General features: G+C 43.2%; 1 protein-coding gene across 11 annotated transcripts in view; it reads left to right on the top strand.

The window, feature by feature from the left end:
• The first annotated feature begins 1,514 nt into the window (after positions 1-1,514).
• Positions 1,515-25,035, top strand: part of Ppp1r9a (protein phosphatase 1 regulatory subunit 9A) — a 251,376-nt gene continuing 227,855 nt past the window's right edge. For 9 of the 11 annotated variants that reach the window (XM_013122676.3, XM_005082909.4, XM_005082908.4 and 6 more), the window contains exons 1-2: positions 1,515-1,636; positions 3,882-5,479. In XM_013122676.3, coding sequence (XP_012978130.1) covers positions 4,094-5,479 — 1,386 coding nt within the window. In that variant the 5' untranslated portion in view covers positions 1,515-1,636; positions 3,882-4,093. Of the gene's footprint in view, positions 1,637-2,018; positions 2,103-2,344; positions 2,568-3,881; positions 5,480-25,035 lie in introns of those variants that run through there. The other 2 variants (XM_040728805.1, XM_013122670.3) reach the window with 2 other exon arrangements.

Below are 25,035 nucleotides of genomic sequence, written 5' to 3'. Positions count from 1 at the left end.
TCCAGCACAATTACTAAGTGACATTTGCTGTAAAAGTTGCAGACACACACACACACACACACACAATCTTATGTTAAAAGAGCTATGAAACAGGCTTAAAGCTAGGCCATATATGACCTTGGAAGGGCCTCATTCTATTTTCCAGACATTTCCTAGGAATCTCAAACAAGACTATTAACTTTGTTTATAGTGAAGATAGCCTATCTTTCCAGATTCCAGAGATCTAGAGTTTTACCTTATCAATCGAAACCTGGAGGGCACCCCTCTGGGACCACCCTGGTATCTCCTCTATATTCCTTGGTCACCCTCTGAAGACAATAGTTTCAACCTGACATGAATGGTGCACATCAGAAGTGACATATATTGGTATATAATGGCAGGACAACAGAGAAACTCTCAGAGGAGCCTGCATCCATGCTCTGGTATGTGCCTTCATCTTACCCTAGTGTCTTTCTCTTCACCGGTATGCTTAAGATCTACTCCAAAATGTCCTTTAACAAGCCCCAACCCTGCCCCGTATCAGCTAATTCTAAATTTGTTTTCCACAATTAAGCAAAGGTTGAGATTTTCAATCCACATGATTAGGGAATAGGCCAGGCTGAAGGCCGGCTGCATCGAGTCGTGCCCCTATCTCCTGCCATGACTGCCAGTACTACAGAAATTCTAAATCTAACTTTTCTGTCCTTGATGGAGTATGAAGCAGTTCTGTCTCAATTGCCTGCATTGAGAAGGTTGCACTATTTTGCTGGTTTTTCTACATATTATTTAAAATGGTTACTCCCCCCCGCCCCAGGCAATTCTCTGTGTATCTCTGGCTGTCCTGGAACTCAACTCTGTAGCCCAGGCTGGCCTCGAACTCAGAGATACAGCTGCCTCTGCCTCCAGAGTGAGGGTGTTGGGAATGACAAGGGCTGGGTTTGTCGTTTAGGCTGTCCTCAAACTCAGCTGTCTTGTCTCAGTGTTGGGATTACATGTGCACCTCACACATATGTGGCAAAACACACGATTATTTTGACTCTTCAAAAGTTGTGTTTCTGCCCCATGGGACTTCTGGATGGGTGAACGATCTATATGGACCATCAAGGTCCATCGTGTATGGTGGAGGAGAAATGTATGCAACACTTCAAGTAATTGGGAGGAGTGGGGGGCATTGAGAGTTCACAAAAGGGCAAAAGCAGGGAGTGTGAACTGGAAAACTATACAAGGAGGAAATCCAAAGACCTCTGCATCCCTTTGCTTCAAGCGATGGTGTTTTGAGGTCCAGCTGGGCCGTCCTAGCGGAGGCCACACTAAGAGTAGGGCCTAGGTCTTGGCCTTCTAGGCCGGCTCAGGCCATCGTGCGGCCTGGAATGCATGGGGGTCACCAAGTTAACCATAGACTCTGTTGGGTCCGCAGCATCCGGCAGTCCACACCCAGCCCTGGAACCCACACTTGCCAGGGCTCCCCCGGGGAGCAGGCCTTGCCCTAGGCGCCTGAGCCCCCTCGCCCACGGCCTTGGGGGTGGGGCGGCCTTGCCTCGGGCCGGTGCTTTTCGCCCTCCGTTGGCCGCCAGAGGCTCCCTCTCTCCCTCTCCTGGGATTTTCGCTGCCGGGCTCCCTCTCTTCCGCGGCCCTAGAGTTAATCCCATCCGCCGAGGTGAGGCACCTGTTACCCCGGGGCCTTCCTCGTCCCCGAGGCCTGTCCCCCTTAGTCCGCTGGGCCTCGCCAGGCCTCGGGCCCTATCGTGGGGGGTGGGGGGCCCGCACGTGGGCCGAGCCGCGCGTCCGTGCCAGCCCCAGGCCGCAGCCGAGGGTGCTGGCGCCCGGGGGGCCCCACAGGCCGGGCCGCCACGGCGCGGGGAGCTGGGGGGGGTGTGAGTGCGGGGTGTGTGTGTGGGGGGAGGAGGACGCCAGCGCAGCGCGCGTCCCGGGGCCGCCCCGCGCGGGTTAGGACGCGCGTGGGGGGCCGAGGCGCGAGTGCAGGCGGCCGCCGCGCGCGCCGCGCCGTGACGAGCGCGGGGCGGAGGGCACACGGTCGGCGCCGAGCCCGCACGGCCGCCGGGGGGCGGGGGCGGGGGGAGCGCCCGACGAGTCCGACCTCCCGCCCGGGGCCGGGCCGCTCGGTAAGGGGGCGGCGTGCGGGTGGCGGGGCGGCGGGAGCGCGGGGACGCGGCGGCGGCGTGCACAAAGGCGCGGGTGGGGGTGGGCTGCGGTCGGGAGCGCCGGGGTGAGCAGCGGAGGCGTTCTCCGTGGGATCTATTGTTTCCCGGCACATTGGGAGGGAAAAAAGGGAGAGCGCGAGAGAGAGGCATTTGTGATCATCCCCCTCCCGTTTGCTGTCCCCCCCCTCTGCTTCATGTGGCCCGGGAGAGCTCGTCTCTTCCCGGTGCCACACACTGGGATCCGCCTGGCAGCCTCCGGGAGCCGCAGCCAATGTGTTAGGACTTCAGGTGCTTTCTTGGCACAAAGCTAGACTGCGACCTCCTACCGGAGCGCTCGGCGTCACCTGCTCTCCCGGCCCTGCCCCGGGGGGCCGAGGGATTGCGTCCCGAACCAGGCTTGGGAATCGGCGGCAGCCTGCCTCTCAAGTTGGTGTTATTTATGTTTGTCTTTTGTAAGGGCAGGTTTTCGAATCCCCGGCGGCCCCTTCGCCCCCGCCTCCGCCCCCTTCGGGCTCGAACTGGCGGGTGGGGGGAGGGAACGGGGTGTGCAACTAGGGGAGAGGGGAGGGTGTTTATGGGTAAAAGGACATTCTCAACGCTTTACAAAAAGAAAAGAAATAAAGAAAAAAAAAACCCCAACAACAAACCAAAAAACAAAACACCCAAAACCACAGGCACCACACTCAGAAAGCCTTTCTTGTTTGCCTGCATGGGCCATGCATGCATGATGGGCCAGGAAATGAGTTTGGAGCCGATTTAAGTGAAAGTGTGGGCTTCCTCAGCTGATGGTGCTTGAGGGTGATGTGGTTTGGTCTAATATTAAGCCAAACCAAGCCAAAGCAAATGAAAAAATGTTTAGAACTGCATGAGTGAAGTGTAGGACTGCTGACATATTGCTAGAAAATCCAGCTGTGGGCTGGAGAACAGCAAGCGTGGTGTTTGCCTTGTTTGTTTTTTGTTGTTTTTGCCTTCAGCTTGTAGTAAGTTAGGGGTCAGAAGGAAGAGACAAATCAGGGCTGTGGAAGGTCGTGTTATGGTGTATTTTATTTCTGATTGTTACATTCTCATGCATCTATTCCCACGAGACTCTACGTCCAACTCCCTAATTAATAATAGCCTCTTGGCTAGGAAACTTCCAAACAACGCATAGAACAACTTACAGTGGAACTTGATTGACATTCCAGAACTTACTTCTGTTTGTTTTGTCTTGGGATAGCACTGAAACTGTTACTTTGAGCATGTTGTAGATGACCATATTGGACCAGAACCACCAAATAAGCCTCTGTAGGCAACATAGTTTGAAAACATAGACTCCAAACTTTTCCCTATTATACACGGTTATGGGAAATTCCCAAATGAAGTGGTCATTTTGTTGACTTTTTGAGGCATATCTGCGTTGTCGAGTTGTTTCCCTGTCATTCACAGAAATATCTAGACAAGCTAAAGCATTACTGTCAAGTGTAGGGGGGTCGGGGTGGCGTGGAGGTGGGGAGGGGAGGGGAGGGATAGGAGGTGGTGGTTTGTAAGGATCTCCAAGTTATGTTTGAAGCACGTTTGTTACCAATGATCATTCAGAGTAACTTTTTAGCTTCTTAACCTTAATGTCCCAGTTAGAAGTCATGCATTAGCTCTGTGGCTAAACCACTTGGAAATTAAAGTGTGTGTTAAATGTAGATTAGTTGACTAGTTAAAAATTCAGATAAACACATGAATTCAGAAACTCGTTCTTTTCTGTTACAGATGAGCCTCTAGCCTTGCTTTGATAAAGCCATTTGTGTAACTCTTGACTGAATAAATTGCCAATGCGCCCGTTGGGATCATCACTGGAAAAGCATGCCATTTGAGAGGTCCTTTGCTTGACCTAGTCCTGGGCATTAGGAAGAGAGTGTTTTCTTGTCTGTTGTTTTACCCCTCATCATTATGAGCATTGGTTTCTCACCCTTGAAGTAAAAATGTTGAAAGCCGAGTCTTCAGGTGAACGAACCACTCTGAGAAGTGCCTCTCCTCACAGGAATGCATACAGAACAGAGTTCCAGGCACTGAAAAGTACTTTTGACAAACCCAAGTCAGATGGGGACCAGAAAACAAAAGATGGTGAGGGCTCCCAGCAGAGCAGGGGTAGGAAATATGGCTCCAATGTCAACAGAATTAAAAATCTGTTTATGCAGATGGGTATGGAACCCAATGAGAATGCTGCTGTTGTTGCCAAAACCAGGGGGAAAGGTAGACCTTCATCCCCTCAGAGGAGAATGAAGCCCAAAGAATTTGTGGAGAAAACAGATGGCTCAGTGGTTAAGTTGGAGTCCTCTGTTTCTGAACGAATTAGTAGATTTGACACAATGCACGATGGCCCTTCATATGCTAAGTTCACGGAGACTCGGAAGATGTTTGAGAGAAGTGTGCATGAGTCAGGGCACAATAATCGCTACTCCCCAAAGAAAGAGAAAGCCGGAGGGGCTGAACCACAGGATGAGTGGGGTGGTTCCAAGTCCAACCGAGGCAGCAGTGACTCCTTGGACAGCCTGAGTCCCCGGACTGAGGCTGTCTCCCCAACAGTGAGTCAGCTGAGTGCAGTGTTTGAGGGCACTGAGTCTCCGGGAGCCATCACTCCCGAGAAGGCTGAAAACAGTGACTACTCAGTGACTGGCCACTACCCTCTGAATTTGCCATCTGTTACCGTTACCAACCTTGATACCTTTGGCCACCTCAAGGATTCTAATTCAAGATCTTCATCAAACCAACACGGTGTTGAGCCGGAGGGCGCTCAGCAGAGTAGTGCAACTCCAGAAGTGCCTCGGAAAGGTAGCTCTCTAGCTTCATTGCCCAGTGAGGAGATACAGCCGAGCAAGGAAGCCGAGGACTTCACGTCTGCCCAGGAGACTCTGGGCAGCACTGACAAAGATATTCCTGAAGAATCCTCTGCTGAGAACCAGGCAATGCCAAAGTCTGTCATCCTCTCCCCACAAAACGAAGCTTTAGGAGATGCTGAAGCTAATGTGGTTGGGAGTGAGGCAGCACAGCCACGGAAGGCAGACCTCACAGGTGGTGATGTAACCTCTCCCGATGCTTCTGCGTCCAGCTGTGGGAGAGAAGGACCCGAAGACTCGAATACTTCTGAGAGTTCCCATGTATACATGCATAGTGACTACAATGTGTACAGGGTGAGGTCCAGGTATAACTCAGACTGGGGAGAGACAGGCACCGAGCAAGACGAAGAGGACGACAGTGATGGCAATTACTATCAGCCCGATATGGAGTACTCTGAGATCGTTGGGTTGCCTGAGGAAGAAGACATCCCGGCAAATAGGAAAATTAAGTTTAGTTGTGCTCCGATTAAGGTGAGTATGCTTTTTCAGATCGTTCCCCCGAGTTCCCTTTCAGCACTGGAACCTATGCAGGAGAGATTTGACAACTACTAGGTTTTTGGTATGCACCTGTTGTGGGGTGATTTCAGGAGTGTGGCATTGGGGAGGTATCAGATTGGTTTATGTGATGTGTGGTGAGCATAAACCACCAGGGAGAAATAAGCAAGTTGAAGAAGTTTGTGAGATGCATTCAAGTGGAGTGGAGTCTGGGTTTGGAACACTGAAAACCAGGAGGTTTTGAAATACAACTACTTTTACAAGGGGTTCTTTAAGATTACCGGACAGTAACCACATTCTGCGTCTACATTATAAAATACAGGGTATAAAGCACACTGGGGGATTTAGGCTAGCCTTGAAATAATTTTATTTACTTGCTTTAATGTGTCGGAGTTATTGCTTACTTCAGTGTAAGTGGATCATGTTGCTGAACTTTTGTTTTCTTTTTGAATTGCTAGTAGGTTGTGAACGTTTGCCTTATGGAACTATACTAGCTGACAAATACTTTGTGTGCTAAGCCGTGACTATACACACGTTGGATTTCAGAAACTGTCATGTAGCTTTACAGTGAAGTTTTGTGAAAGGAAGCATAGAAGACTTGCCATTCATGGGTTTATTTTTACCTCTTAGAAACTGAATAAGTGCCAGTTGAATTCAGGTGTTTTATTCTAATGATTTCACTTAAGTAACATGTAGTATAGAAGAAGAGCAGAAAGTGTCTCGGTAGCTGGCGGTGGGATGGATGCTATTAGTGGAAAATGGCCGTGAGGGCAGGAGGCTGAGGGTTGAGTATCAGAATCCCGTGGAGTGCTTCTTCACAGTGTGTGTGCCCACCAGCTCCGTCCTCAGACTCTGGCATCATCTCTGCGGGGAGCTTGGGGAGCTGTGCAAGTGTCTTGTTTGATACCATATTTCAGGGTATGCTGCTAGCATACACGCTCTATGGATGATAGACTTGGAATTTGATAGAGTATCTTTGTCAATTTGCTCCTCAAAACCTAAAGTCAGGTGGTCTATTGCCTTTTGATTTTTCACCATATGAACTTGCATATGAAGCCGTAAGATAGACAACTTACATGGCAGCACCCCCAGAAAAGCCTGCTCCCCTGTGATTAGCCAGTATTATTTTGAAATGCAGTAATATTCTGCGCAATTCTGCGTAGATGTTAGTAAGGTAGAGTTTTGCTTTATTGGTATGAGGTGATGTTCTGGGTCAGAATGACCATATGCAGTTTGTCTGTGTTTAGGAGATTTAGCTTGAGAGTAAGCTGCACTTTTTTATGCTTCAATACTAAAAGTCTCTCGGCTCACCTGTCCTTAGGGTTATTCCTACTTTTAGGCACTATCTTCAAAGGTGTCCTTTCCCAAGCTTGTCCAGTGAACCCCCAAATTCTATTTAGCTGTCCTTTGAGCATCATCTTTCTTGCCCCCTAGGAAGGAGCCATTAAGATGAAACTGTTTTTAACTGAACAAGAGATGTGTAACTGAAACAACTCTTGAAAGAGTTTGTTAATCCCAGCCACTGACTGCTTAAAGCAGGGGAATAGCAGATTATGAAAACTTGTTATCTAGAGTGTCAGCATTGAGCCTCATGGCTGTCAGCCTTGTATTTGGGTCCTATGATGCCCAGAACATAACTGCGTAGTAGTTTGTGTGATGGGGTTTTAAAGGATTGCCATCGATGTGAACAACAGGCTCTTTGGGTATGAAGATTCCAATTCAGACTTTCTGTTGCTCATAATAATAAGTCTGTTGCTTCTTTCATTCAGACAGGGTTTCATATAGAAAAGACACATAATGTGTGCATTTAGCCTTTTTCATAAAGAACTTGGGTCACGGTAAGATTTGAGTAACTGAGGGCATTTGGCTTTCATTGCACAGTTAACGGGACTAGTTGGAGTGAATTAAGTTTGCAAACAGAAGTGTCATTCTTATCTCTTCTGTAATGAATAGGACAATTACTCTTTCTTGTTGCTTCCCTTGTTTAACATGAAAGTGGATACACTTGGACATTTGAAAACTGCTTTCTACTCAGGGTAGAGATTTGTTTGTTCACTCTCCTTTTTTTTCCCTTCAGAGGGTGCTAATTTCAAAAGCAAATCCAACAAGTACTGTGTAGGTTCATCATGTGTGTGCCATGCTGCAAGGGATACTCTCTTCTGTCTGAGTAGCCAGCCCTTCCGTGACCCAGTAGTCAGCTCTTGCAAACATTTTGTTTAAAATAAACTCAGGTTAAGCAGTGTCACAAAACGGTTCCCAATGTCTTGTGTCTTTTGAGTGCTTTGATAGTTTGTGTCTACACTTGATGTGTTGTGACAGGGATTCAGTACGTTATTGAAATGCAATACGTTCACCCATTCACTGTATATGCTTGCTTATCTCCGTAAAGCTTTATTCAGGCAGTGGAGAGTTAAATTCAAAGCCTTTTTCTTTGATATTCAAACACTTTCTCTTTGAGAAGCATTAGAGAGCGTATTCTTTACAGAAATAATGTCTGAAAGTTTTGTATTCTTGTTAATCTTTTTCTTTACGAGGCAAAACATTCTCAACAAATGTGCTTCATTAGTCTTGTGTATAGCTTTGTGGGTGTGACAATGTCTCTAATGTCTAGTTCAGTTCTCTTATAGAGATTTTGAATAAATGTTACCTTGAGATCTGGACCCAGAAAAAAAAACAAACAAGCAAAAATAATAGTTGATCTTTGCATTATATTTCTTGTACTCACTAATTATTTGAAAATAGTTAGATTCACTGAGACATGGTGGCACATGCCTGTAGTCTTAGGACTCAGAAGGGTGGACCAGCAGCACTGAACCTTCAAGGCCATCGTGGGATACATAGTAAGAAACTATTTCAGTGCCCTTCCCCCATCCTGATTGTATTGCTGCCTAACACTTAGAGTGATTTCCCTATCTTTCCCAGGCATAATTGTTTCTAATTGTATAGATTGATGTATTTAATAGGGTCTTGGAATATCAGAATAGGATTATTAATAGAAAGTACAAGCCTTACCTTGAAGATGTGGGGTAGGAGAATGTTATGATCATGTTAATTTGAGGTATAGAGTTATGTTTTAGTTTTCAGAAATTTCTCAAAACCAAAGAATTTAATTAAAGAAATGTAGTTAAAGTAGATGTGCTTTACATCAATAAAGGCCAGCGAAAGTAGCCTTTGTCACTATTTTTTCTATCATTTTAGAACATTTATTGAGCCTCTAGTATGTGTCAGGAAGACTATGAATAAAATTCATGAGAACATTTGTCCCAGGAAAGGGATTGTGGGCATCCCATTAACAAAGCTTTTCAGTCTTATGTGCTGTGACCTTTGTGAGGTCAGCACAGCCTCATTAAGGAACTCATAAATAACCCTTTCTCTTTTATTAGAAACCTTAATATTCTTTAGGTTTGTATTCTTGACATGGCGTCATCTGCAAGAGATTTTCTGAACTCAAGTATGAGATTGCAGAATTAATATTACGGTGCATTGTGATACCTGCTTGGAGTGCTTCTCAAACTGTGTTGCACTTTAGTGGTCCTGTGTTTGAAGGACAGGCAAGGGCAGAGGCCCTTTTTCCCATTGCAGCAGTTTTGGAAGATGATGGTTCTCTGTGTGTTTGTGGAGGCTCAGAGTCACTGTCCTGGGTGCCAAATGCTTTTTGTTCACTTCTGATGTTCAGAATAGAGTTCTGAGACCCAACTTTTTGTGTCTGTGGGGGCTTTAAGTTTCAGCAGTGCTTCTTAAACTGAAATATGCATATGAGTCATTCAGAGATCTTGTTAAAATGCAGGTTCTGTTTCTGTGGGCTTCCCTGAGAAAGTACCTTGATGCAGTGCTTTGATCCTGAACACAGTGCTGAGCCATTGCAGAGGTGATGTGATAGAAGCAGTCAGCAACCAGGTGAAAATGACCGAGTCTGCAGTTTCTCAGCTCAGTTTAAAACACAGACCCAGAAGCAAGAGGAGGTTGATATACTTAAGACAGGATGCCGAGGGCTGGACACTTAGCTCCACGGGGCAGTGATTGCCTAGTGTCACTTGAAGTTCACGCTACCTACATGGTCTCATGCACTCATGGGTGCATAGTGCTCACCTGTCCCTTTTTCTTTCTTTTTTGGTGAGTCTTGCTATGCAGCCTAAGCTGGCCGTGTCTATCTCTTTTACACCAGCCTTCCTATGTGGATGGCAGGGTTCGGGAGCAGAGCTGATACCGGGACCAAAATATCAATGTACTAAAGATGCGCTGGTCAGGATTGATATGGGATTGGTATGGGACAGGCACACCGAGTATAATTGTGACTTCACAAGTTTGCCTGCTGATTGGGCACAGGTTTTTTGTTTGTTTTTCTATGATAGGGTTTTCTCTGTGTAGATCAGGCTGTCCTGGAACTCAGAGGTCTACCTGCCTCTGCCTCCAGAATGCTGGGATTAAATGTGTGTGCCTCCACTGCTTGTCAGGCAGTTTTATTTTCTTTCCTTGGGCATGATCCCTTGCCATTCCAGAGAAAGGCCAGTTGGAGTGTCTGCAGTGGGTAGCTTTATATAGGGAGGTGACACAGTTGTCAGTCTAGAAATGACCTGATGATGACTTAATGTTTTAGTTTCTCAGCCTCTTGTTTTTAAAAATCGTATTTTCTATGTATTCTATTTTGATAATATCACGTGGTTACTAACTTACCTATTTTAAATATATTATCAGAATTTTGCCTTTCTCTACCAGTTTACATATTCATATCTGTATATACCCAAGCCTATGGTGCTTCTTCCTCATAATCTATTTCCCACACTTGATGTCACTCCTTAGGACTTTCATTCAGCACATTTGTTTTCTTTCATTTTGGGGGGGCGGGGATGGGCAGTGCTGAGTATTGAACTTGAGACCTTAGGCATGCTAGCAAACACTCTAATGATGAATTAAACCTTCAGCCTCTATGTCTCCTTGACTTCTGTAGTAAACTTATTTAACTGTCGGTCTGGACTAGAATCTAAGAGTTCATAGTTGCCTATTTGCTTTTCTGTTCCTATTTTGCTCTTGGGATAGGATCTACTTAGGAAGCCGTCTATAGTTGGCCTGACACATATATTGTGGCCTAGTGTGGTGTGGTCTTGAACTTTTGACAGTTCTGTTTCAGCTACCCGAGTGCTGAGATTGCCATCATGTCAGAGGTTCTGCATTTCTAACAAGGCCCTAAGTGGTGTCAGTGCTGCTGGTTCCCAAACCCCGAACCAGAAGCTGGCCATAGGATGCTCGACAGTCTGCTCCTCAGATGTGGCTGTGCTAGCAGGTTGTGTGGAAGAGGACTCTTTACCCATGAAGTAAAAGTTGCAGTTATGTAAGGCACCCTGTTTCCTGATGCCAAAGTGGATTACGATCTTTGAATTTAGAAGGCGTTTGGGTCATTAAAATGCCACATCTTAGATCCTCTGTGACTTTTCTTATAAAGGGAGAGGACGAGGAAGCTTTTGGTTGACTGAGAAATTCCATTTCTTTCATTTTTTGGGGCATCTAAATCAATAAGCGTCTAGAAGAAAATATAAGCATTGTCAACTTAATTAGCTTGTTTTTATTTGGATTACTTTGAAGGCATAACATTGAAATTGGATTTTCTCTTACATTTTGATGTTTTATAAAGTGACTATGGTTGGTAATGAGGCAAATGAAAAAATGTCAACTAATTGAATATACTATGCAGAATCAAATAATATATGTAAAAATCAGTCCCTTGCCTAAAATTCAACACTATATTGTACTCTTTGTTCTTGTTCTAGGAGCAATTACCATTTGTTTAAAAAGAGATTTTTTCCCTACAGCAAATTATGTTTGATGTTTCCTTGCATTTCATAGCAGAATTTGAAGTTTTTCTGAAGCATAACAGTTTTGTCTTTGCTCTAAACTTTCTCACATGAACACAGGTTGCTGGATTTCGTGAGTATCATAAGTAAGATGCCAAATTTTGGGGGGAAATAACTCACTGCTCATGGATAGCTTACCTCATTAACCCAACTACCTGCTTATATGAAGTAATTTGATGTAAATCTCATCTGCATTCGGTTCTTCACAGCATCTTCATTACCACGCACAAAATGGTAGCTTAGGGATTTGTTTTCAGAAACAAATTAAATTCTGAGCAAATGAACAAACATTGCTACCCTAGACTCAGAAAACAATTTACTGTTTTTCTGATGCTTTATAGTTTTCTTCCTGGTCACTTTTTAAAATTTCCCCAGTGTTAATCACTTCAAGCTGCCAACACAGAAACTTAGAGCTGCAACTACTTAAAAGTAATGTAAGTTCCTACTCTCAAGGAAGCCATCATTAGCATTTCCTGGAAGATGATCTTTCAGCATGAATAATTCTTCTTATGTGGAGTTTACTCTTTGGAGGGTAAAAGGAAAATTAAAAGGAAGGGCATGCCAGGTATCTTCCATTTGTTTTTGTGTATTGAATGTTGATTTGCAATTTTGTACTGAAATAAAATCCAAACATCCTGAAAATTCAATATTTCTAGTATACCATTTTTAACAGTGTTTTGCAACCATCACTCATATCTAATTCTAAAATGTTTCCATCATCCAGCAAAACAGCTTCAAGCTTGTTGTTAATCATTGCCAATTTCTTTTCCTCCTTCCCTTGGCAAACAGTAATCTACTTCCTGTCTCCATGGTGTTGCCTCTCCTGAATATATCGTGTACATAGGGTCAGGAGCATGCTTTTAAAGAGAATGTTGGGGATCCAGTGAACATGGCTTGTTACGTTAGAGAGGCTGCAGACTACAGGGAAGTCTAGACTGCAAAGACAGGAAGACACATTCCACCTGCCTTTTCATGGGATTTCATCAGACAGAAAAGGTTCAGTACTTAGGAAAGCAGAATGCAAGGTGGACGGGGACACATGACTGTGTGGCAGAGGGTGACTGGGATAGCTCCCTTGCTTGGGACAATGCACTTCCCTTTTTAGGGAGAGGTGTTTCAAAGCGAGGCGTTGCTTGATGACATCATCTAGTTTGGAACGCTCAAGGGAGATCAAGTTGTCCTCCATCTTAGAGTGATCCTTCTACCTCTGCCTCCAAGTTGCTGGTATTAAAGTTGAGCCAGCTTGCTCGGTTTGCAGTCCTGTTCAAGTGCTCTGAAGGGCTGGTTGGAACAGGAGTGTATAATTCAGCACAAGGTTTCAGAAAAACCCACTTATGCTGATACTGATTTCCATTATTATACTGTTTTTTTTTTCCATGGAAGAAGGAACCATTTCCCTAATGCTACTATGGTTGTTTCTTCCCTACTGTGTTTTGTTGCTGCTTTCAGTGTCTTTTATGTTGATTGGAATTCTTTATGGGCAAACTTTCGTCTTCACTTAAACACTGTCATTGTAGATTTCACATACTTACTTGCTGCAGGAAGGCATTTCATTTCTGTATTTGTTTCCATGGAAACATACCGTATATATTACTCTTAACTGTTATTAAGTGATAATGATAAAAAATATCTCTGAAAACTAATGTGGTAGTCTCTAGATGTCGACAAATCTCCCTCTTGAGGCTTTGGATTTCTCATGTGTAATTGAAATGATCTAATTGTGGGTTTTACTAAGATCATTGCATATGCTAGTCTTTTGTAATTCTATGGTTGTATCTTAAATGTAACTGTAGTGGACACGATCAGATATGTTTGTAACATTATTTGAAAGAGAAAATTTAAGGGTTATCTCTTGTTAAGCTGTTGAAATGAATAACGTATATTGCTGCTGAATCTCATTTGCACCGTGACTTCTACTAAAATCTTAAAAGTGGTTCAAATATTAAACTGAAGGAAGTCATTTTGATGGAGTGGATTTGAGAGCAGTGTGGCTTTTGAAAATATGGATTGACTATCTATTAAACCCCTGCTGAAGAACCAAGAGGAAAGAAAGAATTTTTGGTGATCTAGTTGCTGACATATTAATTGCTTCCACTCACATTTGTTCTGGAAATAGCTTCATACCATAGTTCAGCATGATTGAAGTATTGATATGTATTTTTTTGCACAGTTCCTACATTTTCAGTCTAACTTGCTGTTTCTTTCTCACCAAGCAGTCTGTTCAAAGAAATGGAACAGCTCATGTGTAAAGACACTCAGAATTTTATATCCTAAGAGAAAGTTTTGTTTGCTTATGTAGTCTATGTCACTGGGATTTTGAAAGATGTATTTGTAGTGTTTGAACTAATCCTTGTGTATTTGTGGATGAATGGAGGATAAGTTAGGCATGGAGTTTTATATAGTGTGCTGGTGTGACCACCCCAGCTCTGGGACTGACCTTACTGGGTGGATTGATGACAGCACAGATACAGAAAGCTGGTGCTCTCACTAATGCAGTCCCCCTGGGAAAGGTATTAATACACCTTTGAACAGCCCCTTTTCTATCATCGTTATAATCCCTGCATGGGAACTTTGGGAGTTTGCACACAAACCATTGCAATGTTATGAGTCAAGTCTGCGCTGATTTTAAGTATCTGTGTGTAACACTAAGTTAATGTTTAAAATGAACCAACCTCATCGTGTGCGTGTGCGTGTGCGTGTGTGTGTGTGTGCACGTGTGCATCATCTAGATTTTTAAAAAATTCTTTAGGATGGTGTAACGGGTTGCCTTTCCCACCAGCTGCTTGGGCCCTGCTGAGCTGTCTGAACCCCCAAATAACACCACTATATGAAGCTGTTGGCCATTTGCTATTGTTTCTCATTGGCTAGCTCTGACTTAATTATTGACCCATAATCATCAATATATATTTTTATAAGGACTTATCTTTCTGAGAACGCAGACTTGTGTCCCCTCTTCCCAGGAATCACATGGCAACAGCTCCCTTCACTAAATTTCCCAGAATCCTCTTAGACTCTTAGACCCACCACCAATCTTGCTTCCCTATTGGCCAACAGTGCTTCATTCAACAACCAATAAGACAGATTTACAGAATGACATCTCCCATCAAGGTAGATTTCAAAAAATAAAATTATTGTCAAATTACTTTAAAGCCTTCAGTACTGTGAGTTTGAGGGAAGCCTGGTCTACAGAGTGAGCTCCAGAACAGCCAGGGCTACATGGAGAAGTTCTTTCTTGAAAAATAACAACCAAAATATTTATAGCTGGGCAGTGGTGGTATACACCATTAATCCTAGCACTAGGGAGGCAGAGGCAGATGGATCTCTTGAGTTCAAGGTCAGCCTGGTCTATAAAGCAAGTTCCAGGACAGCTAGAGCTACAAACCCATCTTGAAACAACTAAACAAACAAAAATCCCTTGGTACATTCTAATACATTATTCTTCAGAAAGGTCGTGTTCTCATTACATTTCATTAGAGTAGCTTTTTTTCTAAAATATTTACACCACCAAGCATAGAAATTTTCTGTAGGTAGTTAAAACTGCTACTTATAGTTTCTGTATATTGTGCTGATTTGCCAGTAAAGGTGCAAGCTTTCATTCGTTTGCAGGCTATTTTATTTCCTTTTTTTCAGGTGCCAACCATTGCACCACAAGTCTTAGTGAGACTAGGCACTACTCTCCCACTAAATTATATCCCCTAGGTAGATTTTACTTATCTTGCCTATCAACCTTACCCACATGGCCACAGTTGTACTCTGGCCTTTTTCATGAGTTCTGTGTTCACTGCCTTCTGGGTCAGTAATTGTTTGTAAGGCTTACATTCAATGTTATCTGTTTTAGTAGAAAGTAAAAACAACTCATATTTCCAGTAATGGGGGAATGGGTGGATTTGTCATGATGGCTGCATAATGTGTTACAGGATAATGTGTAGCTCATGATGTCTTTATAGAGTTTTAGAATGTTTATTTTATGTGAGTGTGTGTGCCCAAGTGTGCACCTGTGTACCACAGGTATGCCTGGTGCCCATAGAGGCTATAAGAGGGCATCAGATCCCATGGTATTTGATCTACAAACAGTCTTAAGCCACTTGGTGGGTGCTAAGAATCGAACGCAGGTCCTCTGCAAGATCAATAAAGGCTCTTAATAGTGGAAGCATCTCCATGTTTTCTAAGATGACTTCAGAATGAGGAACCACAGCAAACAGAACAGTTACAAACTTAATATGTGTTTTAAAGCATTTTTATTTTTGAAAATATGCATCTAGGTCAAAGATTGCAGATCACGAAGATCAAAATCTTAATTTGCTATCTTGGTGGAGAGAATAAAGGTGGGTGGGAAGGATAAAGCTGATGCTTGAAAATTGTCTATACTCTTCTAGATTTACTAAACTTTCAATAATGGGTATATATTCTCTCTTACAAGAACTGGGAATGTAGGTCAGCTGATAGAGCACTTGCCTGGCATGCATGAGCCCTGGGTTCGGTCATAAGCTTTGTGGTGCAGGCCAGTAATCCCCAGCTCTCTGGTGGTGGAGCAGCAGGGAGATCAGATGTTCAAGGCCATCCTTGACTATATGGAGAGTTTTAGGCAAACTTAGACCACATATCATCCTCTCTAAAGAACAGACAGGGTTCACTGAGATAGCTCAGCAGATAAAAGATCTGAGCTCCATCCCTGGATCCCACACAAAGGTGGAAGGAAAGAACCAATGCCACATACACAGACACTCACAGACACACACAGACACATGCATACACACACACACTTGCGTGCGCTCTCACACACATGCACACACACACACATGTACACTTACACAAATCCTCCTAAACAGAAAACTTATTTCATAGAAAATGGTGATAGGTAGATGCAGTTGGATCAACAATAATAATTTAAAGAAGCTGACAAAAATAATTTAACAATTTTTGTTATTTTAATTTTATTAATTTTTATTTTGTTAATATGTATTATTGTGTGCATAGGTGTGTGTGCATGCCATGGTGTATGTGAAGATCAGAGGACAACCTGTATGAGTTGTTTTTTCCTATTATGTGGGTCCTAGAATTTGAGCTTAGATAGTTAGGCTTGGCAAAATGTGCCTTATATGCTAAGCCATCTTGCCAATGAGAAATAACTTTTTCTCATTTTTTGTAGTAGTTAAATTTTAGTGTAGTTTTCTTTGGAGGACATATCCCAGAAAATAACTGCGGTTGAAGTAATTAAGATAATCTACCGGTACACTTACTGTGAACCCCAGATTGAGCTTAAACTCATAATCCTCCTGCCTCAGGCTGAACTCAGCTGCATCCTCAGTCCAAGGCAACACTAACAGATACAGCATCTAAGGTTTTAACTGCTTTCTGGGAAATGTTTACTGAGTGTGCTGAGGTTACCTGTGTGGGTTACCACATCCAGCTAAGCTCATTAAGGTTGTTTGATTGTGGGACCAAGGGTGAATTTAGGGCCTATAGTAGGTCAGCACTCTACTGTTCAGGTTCATAATATTTAATATTTGATTAAATTGATGCTGTGTTTGTGGCTAAGCTTTTCAGGTGTGAGAGGAAAGAGTTTTTAAATGATGGCCATACCATTGCTGTAGGCATTAGAAGTTTCCCTTGAGTTCAGCTATTGCTTTGATATTATGATGTGTCATTTAAAATATTGTTTTGGAAGTCAGATAAACTGGATTTGAAATGCAACAAACCTTAATGAACAATCTTAACTAAAGATAACAAACATTTGTTTGATGAAAGCCTAGTAGTGTGAGTTCATGTTAATCTGTAGTGTCACTGAGCGGAGATGTCAACGTCAGTGTCTTGCTTACATATAGCCCTGTGGAAAAGAATCACACACAATCACTTGGAAACAGGATTTTGAAGTCTAGGCCTCCACAGAGTCCCTTTGACCATGTTTCCTGTTCTACAACAGCAGCCAATATGTAGTTTCCTGTTGTTCCTGACCAAAGTATTGGCTGAGAGGAGATCCGTTTGATGTATGAGCGGACTGCATAGTAGTATATAATATTTCCAGTCTGAGCCAGAGAGCCACTTCCTCTCATGTATTGGGCTCCTTCCACATTTGAAAAGTTTCAGCAAATAATGTCGCAGCATATAGATGATGAGAAACACATATTTGTGTTAGAGCTGGGAAATTACAAATTTAAAGTATTGCTTCTGGTCTAATTAGATTAACTGATCATTCTGACTGTAGAGTTTTAAATAATCTGGCATCTCATGAGTTCTAGTGAAGTCCTAATTCAATCTTCTTACTGTGTGATCAGAAATTTTATCATTTTTCATTAGATGTTTTTTTAACCTTTTCTGAACATGACTAGTTGTTGTTAATTCGTTTAAAGTTACCGGTAGTGAGACGCGAACCGTGGAGTCAGCAGTCTCGCGTGGAGTTTATTGGTAGAGAGGAAAAGAAGGGGGTGAGAACAGAGAGGGAGAGAGGGGGAGAGGGAGGGAGGGGGAGAGAGAAATAAGAAGAGAAGAGGAAGGGGTCTGTCTTTTAAAGGGGTCCTTTGCACCTGCGTGCAGACTGGTTCTTATGGAACTCTGGGCTGGCCAGAGAACTGCCTGAGTGTATTCTGTCAGGTAACGGGGCAGGCCAGCGTAATGCCTGAACCTTCCACTGGTAACTTCTGTTAGTATTCCGTGGAATTCTGAGTTGTGGTGGTGATTCTTGACTGATCCTATATAAGATATAGAACTGTAAGGACCTTTTCCTTTAGGAAGAGGTAACACTAATGGATGTAACATCTAAGTTTTAGCTTAACTCTAGAAAAGAGATTACATTGGGAAAAGACTTTACAGTTCAAGGATGCAAATACTTTTCCTGATTATGACTATGAATACATTTCTATACATTTCTCATCTGTAGAGATTGGAAGCAGTGATACTGCTCTTGGCTATGTATGCACATGCCAAGTCGAGCAGAACATTGTGTCTTACTGGAAGTTTGGATGAGTGCCGAACTTTGTATTGCTGGCTCTCTCTCTAAGTAGTGAGGAGCACCTGTAGGGAATGGCAGTGACCTCTGGAAATGGACCATTTGCAGAAGGAAGCGCCTCCAGGGAACTTCAGTTTGGAGTAACCAGATTTTGACTCTTGTAATAAAAATTTTTTACCTGAATTCTAGACTGCAGATGATTTAGTAGAATACTCAGAATCTATTCTTCTTGTTAGGGGAAGGTTGGAATAAACTTTGCATAAAAAAGAAAAACTTTAAAAATATCCAGATGAGTATTTCTGAAGGCATCTTACTCTGTATTTAATATATTTCATTTTTATTTTATTTTTGTTTTTCAGGAAAGGGTTTCTCTGTGTAGCTTTGGAGCCTATCTGGGCACTCACTCTGTAGACCAGGCTGACTTCAAACTCACAGAGATTTTTCCTGCCTCTGCCTCCCGAGTGCTGGAATCAAAGGTGTATGCCACCAGTGCCCGGCTGCTGTATTTAACATTTAGTTAAGTGATTAGTCTGAATTCACCAGAGCAACAGAACCAATAGAATGTGCTCTCTCTCTCTCTCTCTCTCTCTCTCTCTCTCTCTCTCTCTCTCTCTCTCTCTCTCTTTCTCTCTCTCTCTTGGTCTCTGTCAGTCTGTCTCTGGCTCTCATGAATGCACAGAGGAACTTACTTAGAGAATTAGTTGGCCCATAAGATTATAGAGGTTGGAACATCAATCTGCAAGGTGTCTACACTAGAGAGCTGATGTTGCTGGATAATTCCCTGTTAGATGGCAGCAGTATAGTATTATTCAGGGTTTCCAGTTAGTTGGAGAAGTCATCACAGAAGGATATCTTACCCAAAACCCAGTCACAATCAGGCATGGGAGGTAGAGGCCAGATGATCAGGAGGAATTCAAGGTTGTACTTGGCTATATTACAAGTTAGAAACCAGCCCAAACTGGTTTCAAAAATCTGAGTAAGTAAAATAAAGTGGATATGCCATAGCAGAAACTTGTAGAACAATGGGATGTTTGACCAAGCACTTTGGCATCAGGCTTCAACCATAGTGCTACCCATCAGTCTGTTGTATGACCTGTTCTCTGAAGCTGTTCCAGGAAGGACCATGTATTTTCCCATGAGTCTTATTGAGGGAATTGGTTCTCTTGTCTCTTTGTTTTTGGAAAAGCTGTCAAAGAAGGGAACTTCCCAATGCCTCCTAGTGCAAGATCATGTTTGAAACCTGATACTTCTGATTGGACCCCTATACCCCAAGCATGAGTCTCTTTATACTTCTGAGGCTGGTCTCCAATTCGTGGGCTCACGTGATTCTCTGATCTCCCCCACCCTAGTGCTGCCACTACAAGTGTTTGCCACAGAGTCTTGTTCTGTGGCTTTCTTAAGTTGTTTACACTCTTAGGGTAGAAGCTTTGTTTGGTGGTATGTCCCCAAAACTATCACAATAGGCACACAGTCCATAGCAGTTGCCCTTTCGTTTGTTATCTCTCCCCTCCCCCACTGGAGGGGCCGAGTTGGAATGATTATAATAGTATTTGTCATGTATGCTGGTTGTGTGATTTATTTATGGGAGCATCCTTTAAGTTGATTGCTGAGGATGAAGATGAATGATCGCATTACAGATTGCAGTCTTTCTAGCCAAGGCGCTGGTTGACTACAGCTATGTGCTCTCTTTCATTTGGGAAATCTCAGTATATTGCCCTGTAAGGTAATGACAGTTCATAAGTAAAAGAAATAGTCATTAAAGTATGGTTGTGAATGATATGGCTGAGAAGGAAGAAGGTTGGGCATTCATTTTGCCTTAACTTTATTTCTGCTTTGAGTGATCACTCAAGCTTGTAATTTGTTGTGAGAGAATCTGAAAATTGGGGCTACCTCAGAAAGTTGGAAAGGTATTTAGAACCTCCAGTAACTCACCAGAACTTTGACAACGTAAATATGTGAATACGTTTGTATTCTTACAATGAAAAGAATTGAAATTTAATTAAAGGTAGTTGAAATTGGACAGTGGATGTAGGAGAATCGGCAGCGAGAGGGCAGCCTGGGCTAGCGAGACTGTCACAAGAAAAAAAATGAAACACCTTCTCCCAAAGACTACCAAATTATGTGTTTCCTACAATGAGGTTTCTTTGGGTTTTGGAGATTGGAGAGGTGTTTACTTTTGGGTTCTATCTTTGCCTTCGCTTTCCACTCTAGAGCTCTGCTGTGAGCATTGCTGGTTGGGTATCCCATTCTCTGACGAAATGGTTGCTGAGTACGAGTTTCCACTCTAGAGCTCTGCTGTGAGCATTGGTGGTTGGGTATCCCATTCTCTGATGAAATGGTTGCTGAGTACGAGTTTATCTAGAAAGCAGCCGTGCATTTTATCATGTCTCTTCCTACAGTTCGCTTTCCCTCCATCTTTCTTTCTTGAGACTGTCTCTCAAGTAGCCAAGGTTGGCCTTGAACTCCTGAGCCTCCTGCTTACATGTCCTGAGCTGTGATTGCAGGCACACACCTTCATGCCCGACTTTTCTTGATGATCTGTAAATAGTAATAAGCTGTGTGAGAAAAACAGGTCTTGAAATCCTTCCTTTCTTGTTTTGCTTGTGTGTGTGTGTGTGTTTGTGTGCGTGCAAATGTGCGTTTATAAATTGTATGAAGATATCTGACAGTTGTTATTAAGATGAAATATGAAATGGCTTTGCTTATTCATACAAATTTGCTTATATATAAGTTTTCTTCAAGCGCAGTTGGCTCTTAATATCACCCCAAGGTTTTCTGTATATTTGGTTTTGAATATATAGTAACTTTATTTGGGATTACATACACATTTGGAGATATATTTTTAAAGCATTCTTGAGATGGGCATGTTGGTGAATGCTTACAATCTTGATACTTTGGTGGTAGAGGCTGGAGGACCAAGAGTTAAGGTTACTCTGCTATGTGTGATAATAATAAAGAAGGGAAAGCCAATGTTTTATTCAGTGTAGACTTGTTAAAATAGACACAATCGTCTATGTTCATCTAACCCTAACCCTCCTTTTCCATTACTCGACATGTTCTTATTCCACATTGCTGCCTGCATCTGACAGGTCACTGTCTTGTCTGGGGTCTGCCCTATGCCAATCCCCTTATAGCAAGTGCTCGTGCAGGAAGCCAAACCTCTGTGGGAGAGATAGGCTCCTGAGTCAAGTTAGAATGCAGTGGGAGGGGCCCCTTGATGGAGGTGTGCTCAGCTTCCTGGGAGTGCAGAGCAAGGGTACCAGGCTTCCACAGGGGAGCCAAAGAAAGCCTGAGAGGAGGGGAAACTAAGGTAAAGGTTCAGTCAGGGTTAGCAGCTGAAGAGACAGATGTTCCACACTGCAGAAGAGCACAGAGAGGAGAGAAAATGTTGTCCTCTGAAGACCTGAAGACTGGTTTAGCATTGCTCACGCTCTGTCGGGCCAGGCAGGCCAGGAATGGTCCCTTGTGCACTAAGCATTTTTTCATGCGCTTTCTGAGAATGTGTCATTTACTCAGGGAGTTTTTAATGTGGGCAGGACCATCTAGAATTAGAGAAATCACACTGATAGAGATTGGAAGGTGAACTACGTGGTGGGCATGGAGCCATCCAGGTGAATGGCTGTGTTGTTGGGGTCTAGACTACTCTAGAACGAGCTAGGGCAAACTGGGCTCCGGTGAGAAGTGCTATTTTACATAAAACCAACCCTTAATGGAGGCTCCTTTGTGGGTCTGGAAGTGGTGAGAAATGCTGTTTTGTATAAAAGCAACTTTTAAGGAGGCAGGCTCCTTTGTGGGTCTGGAAGTTGCATCCAGGGGCTTGAGTTTGCTGGGTGAGCACCTAACCAGGAGTCCACATCCTTCTAAGTGAAAAAAGCTAAGAGCAGTGATTTGAAAAGTGGTGCTTCAAAGACAGTTTGGAAAAGAGGCTGGAGAAATATTTGAGAACTACAAAGGCTTAACAACTGTGCTAGTAGATTGGCAGTTCATCAGACGCAGGGACTGGGGGAAAGGGATGGACCAGACAGGGAGAAAATACTTCTCATTTGAAGTGGGAAGGGAGGTACAGACATTCTGACAACTTTCTCATCTTTCTGGTAAAGTAGGGTAGTTCTACCCAACTATAGTAAGTATGGACTTAAAATAGAAACTTGGGGCAATGGCCAAGGCTGTTGACAGGTTGGGAACCAGAGATGCTGAGAGCCATGCTGCTTGGGAACCAGAGATGCTGAGAGCCATGCTGCTCTTGCCCATGTCATGCTAAGACTTAGTGTGTGCACACTGAGGAATTGTGTGACGGCTGGTGCCTTCTGCAGAATGACTTTGCATTGTTCACCCTAAGCCTTTCTTTCCTTCATTTGCAGATCCCTTGGCACCCACCCCCTCCTCTCTCTGATACTAGAACTGTAATGAGCAGGAACCAACCCCCTAGAGCAATGTGTGTGAATACCAGTTTTCAGAGGCAGTAAGCCAACAAAGTTTCTCTTCCAGGTTTTTGTCTGTACTCAGGTGCGGTATCACTGTGTAGCTTGAGCACAGCGCCTTCTTGTCTTAGCCCCGATGTGAGCATGCCATGTATGTGTTCTCATAGTCCGCTCTCTTTGTCCTACCTCACACTGAGAGGTGTGCTGCTCACCAGTGGGTACTTCCATGCTTTCTTTTGTGCAGGTGTAGTGACTTCTACATGCGCACAGACACACACACACACACACAGACACACACACACACATGGTAATGTAATTTTAAAAGGCAGCATACATATTAAAAACAGATGTAACAATTATCATGATGTGGAGTGTCGCCACCGTCTCTTGTACTCCCCCATGCCCGCCTATAAGTTAAGCACCAATGCAGGCTCTACAAATTCTACCAATCTACATTCTCCTCCCTCTCAGCTGTGTGGAGACACAGTTCCAGTATGCCAAGAAGAGGGATGAATGCTGCTATGTGTTTCTCTTGCCGAGACCCAGTGGTCTTTAGTCCAGAAGAAATGGAGCTTTTTCCGTGTTCCTGCACAAGTTTTTACATGAGGACATATTTAAATATCATATTTAATGATAAAGATAAAAGCTGAAATTTATCTTGGTGGACAATTAGAAGCTTTATGCGAATTCACTTTGGATGTAGTCAGTCATTCCTCAGCATTGGAATCCCTAGCACCAAGGCCTTCAGCATTGAACCTGCAGTGTGCAGACCAGTACATTGGCCTGCCCAGATCTGGCTATAGCCTGGGCTAGCCTCATACTTACCATTCACTTCTTAACTGTCTCCAGGGGTGTGACATCCTACTCTGGTAAAAAAATATTTCTAATGCCTTTAACTTGAAGTTCTGATTGACTGCTATGAGGTAACACAATCAAAATGGGATAAATAAAGAATACAAAGATCTATAAATAAAGACCATCTAATTTCTTTTTCTTGAGACTGTACACTTAGAGGCTAGCCTCAGAGAATTTTTGCAAACGTTTTGTGTGGAAGACTAGAAGCAGAGTGTTAGCTAATGTAAATTAGGATAATGTAGAATTCTGTTGGACAACAATTTGGCCTTTTGCTGGTCTGTATCCTGTGCCCAGAGGAGAGCAGTGGACCAGAGATCAGTAATGTGTTTCCTTGTATCAGGCTCACTGCCTGTGCAGAGCATAATTGAGTCACAGCAGCATACTCTTAGCAGTTTGATGTCAGGTCCTTGCTGAGAGAGCAGTGGCCTTTGTTGAATCTCTTCTAATGAGCTCTTTCAGAATCCCTGACTGTAGTGTGAATTTGAGAGCTTCTCATCTGCTGCTGAAATCCAAGTAGTCCCCTCTGGTTTATAGAAAAGAATGTTTTTCCAGCCTCCTTTTTTCTTTTGTCACAAGGATTTGGCCTTTGAAATTCAGAACAGGTTCTGTGGAGTTAGGAAAATATGTCAAAACAGCTATAATCAGCAAACCACAGAACTGTGAACCTGTTGTGTGTAGTCTGTAATCTATGATTTTTAAAGCTTTCTCCAGTTCTCGAGGTTACCCTTTAGACATAATTTTAAAAAACATACATTATCATTGTGTGTGGGAGGATGGTGTAGGTGCCTGCCACTGTGCATGTGTGGAGTCAGGGGCCGCTTTCTGGAATTGGTTCTCCCTGTCCACTGAGGATTCTGACTCGGGGCATCAGGCTTGTGGGCAGGTGGTCAGACCTGAACATCAGCTCCAGGTTACCTTCTTAGTATTCATGTTTCCAGAACAATGAATATAATTATTTAAACATATATTCATTTGTTTGTGTGTGTGACTTGGTGAATTTCTGAGACCAGAGGTTATCAGTTCCCTGGAATTAGAGTTACAGGCAGTTGTCAGCTACCTGATGATCTGGATGCTGGGAAGTAAAGCTTGGTCCCCTGCAAGAATATCAAGTGCTCTTAGCCACTGAGGCAGTTTTCCATCTCCAATGTAATTTTTAGAGAAGCAGTGTTTCTAATAGAATATTACATATTAAACTTGGAATATAATTCAACTTTAGGACATAAAGATTTCAGATTCATTGATCATGTGTGTTGTGTATGTGATATTGGTCCTTAGCACTGAAAATTTAATTCTTTGTTGAATACGTTTGGGAAACTTTATACTTGGCAAAAAGCAAAATAATAAATAATGAAATTTTCTTTTGTTTTTCAAGACAAGGTTTCTTTGTGTAGCCCTTGCTGTCCTGGGACACTTCATAGACCAGGCTGGCTCACAGGAATCTGCCTGCCTCTGCCTCTCTCC

The sequence above is a fragment of the Mesocricetus auratus genome, unplaced genomic scaffold, assembly GCF_017639785.1.
Source record: "Mesocricetus auratus isolate SY011 unplaced genomic scaffold, BCM_Maur_2.0 Super-Scaffold_100019, whole genome shotgun sequence".
Lineage (NCBI taxonomy): Eukaryota > Metazoa > Chordata > Mammalia > Rodentia > Cricetidae > Mesocricetus > Mesocricetus auratus.
The sequence above is the reverse complement of the archived record's forward strand: the minus strand, read 5'-3'. Positions and strand labels throughout refer to the sequence as shown.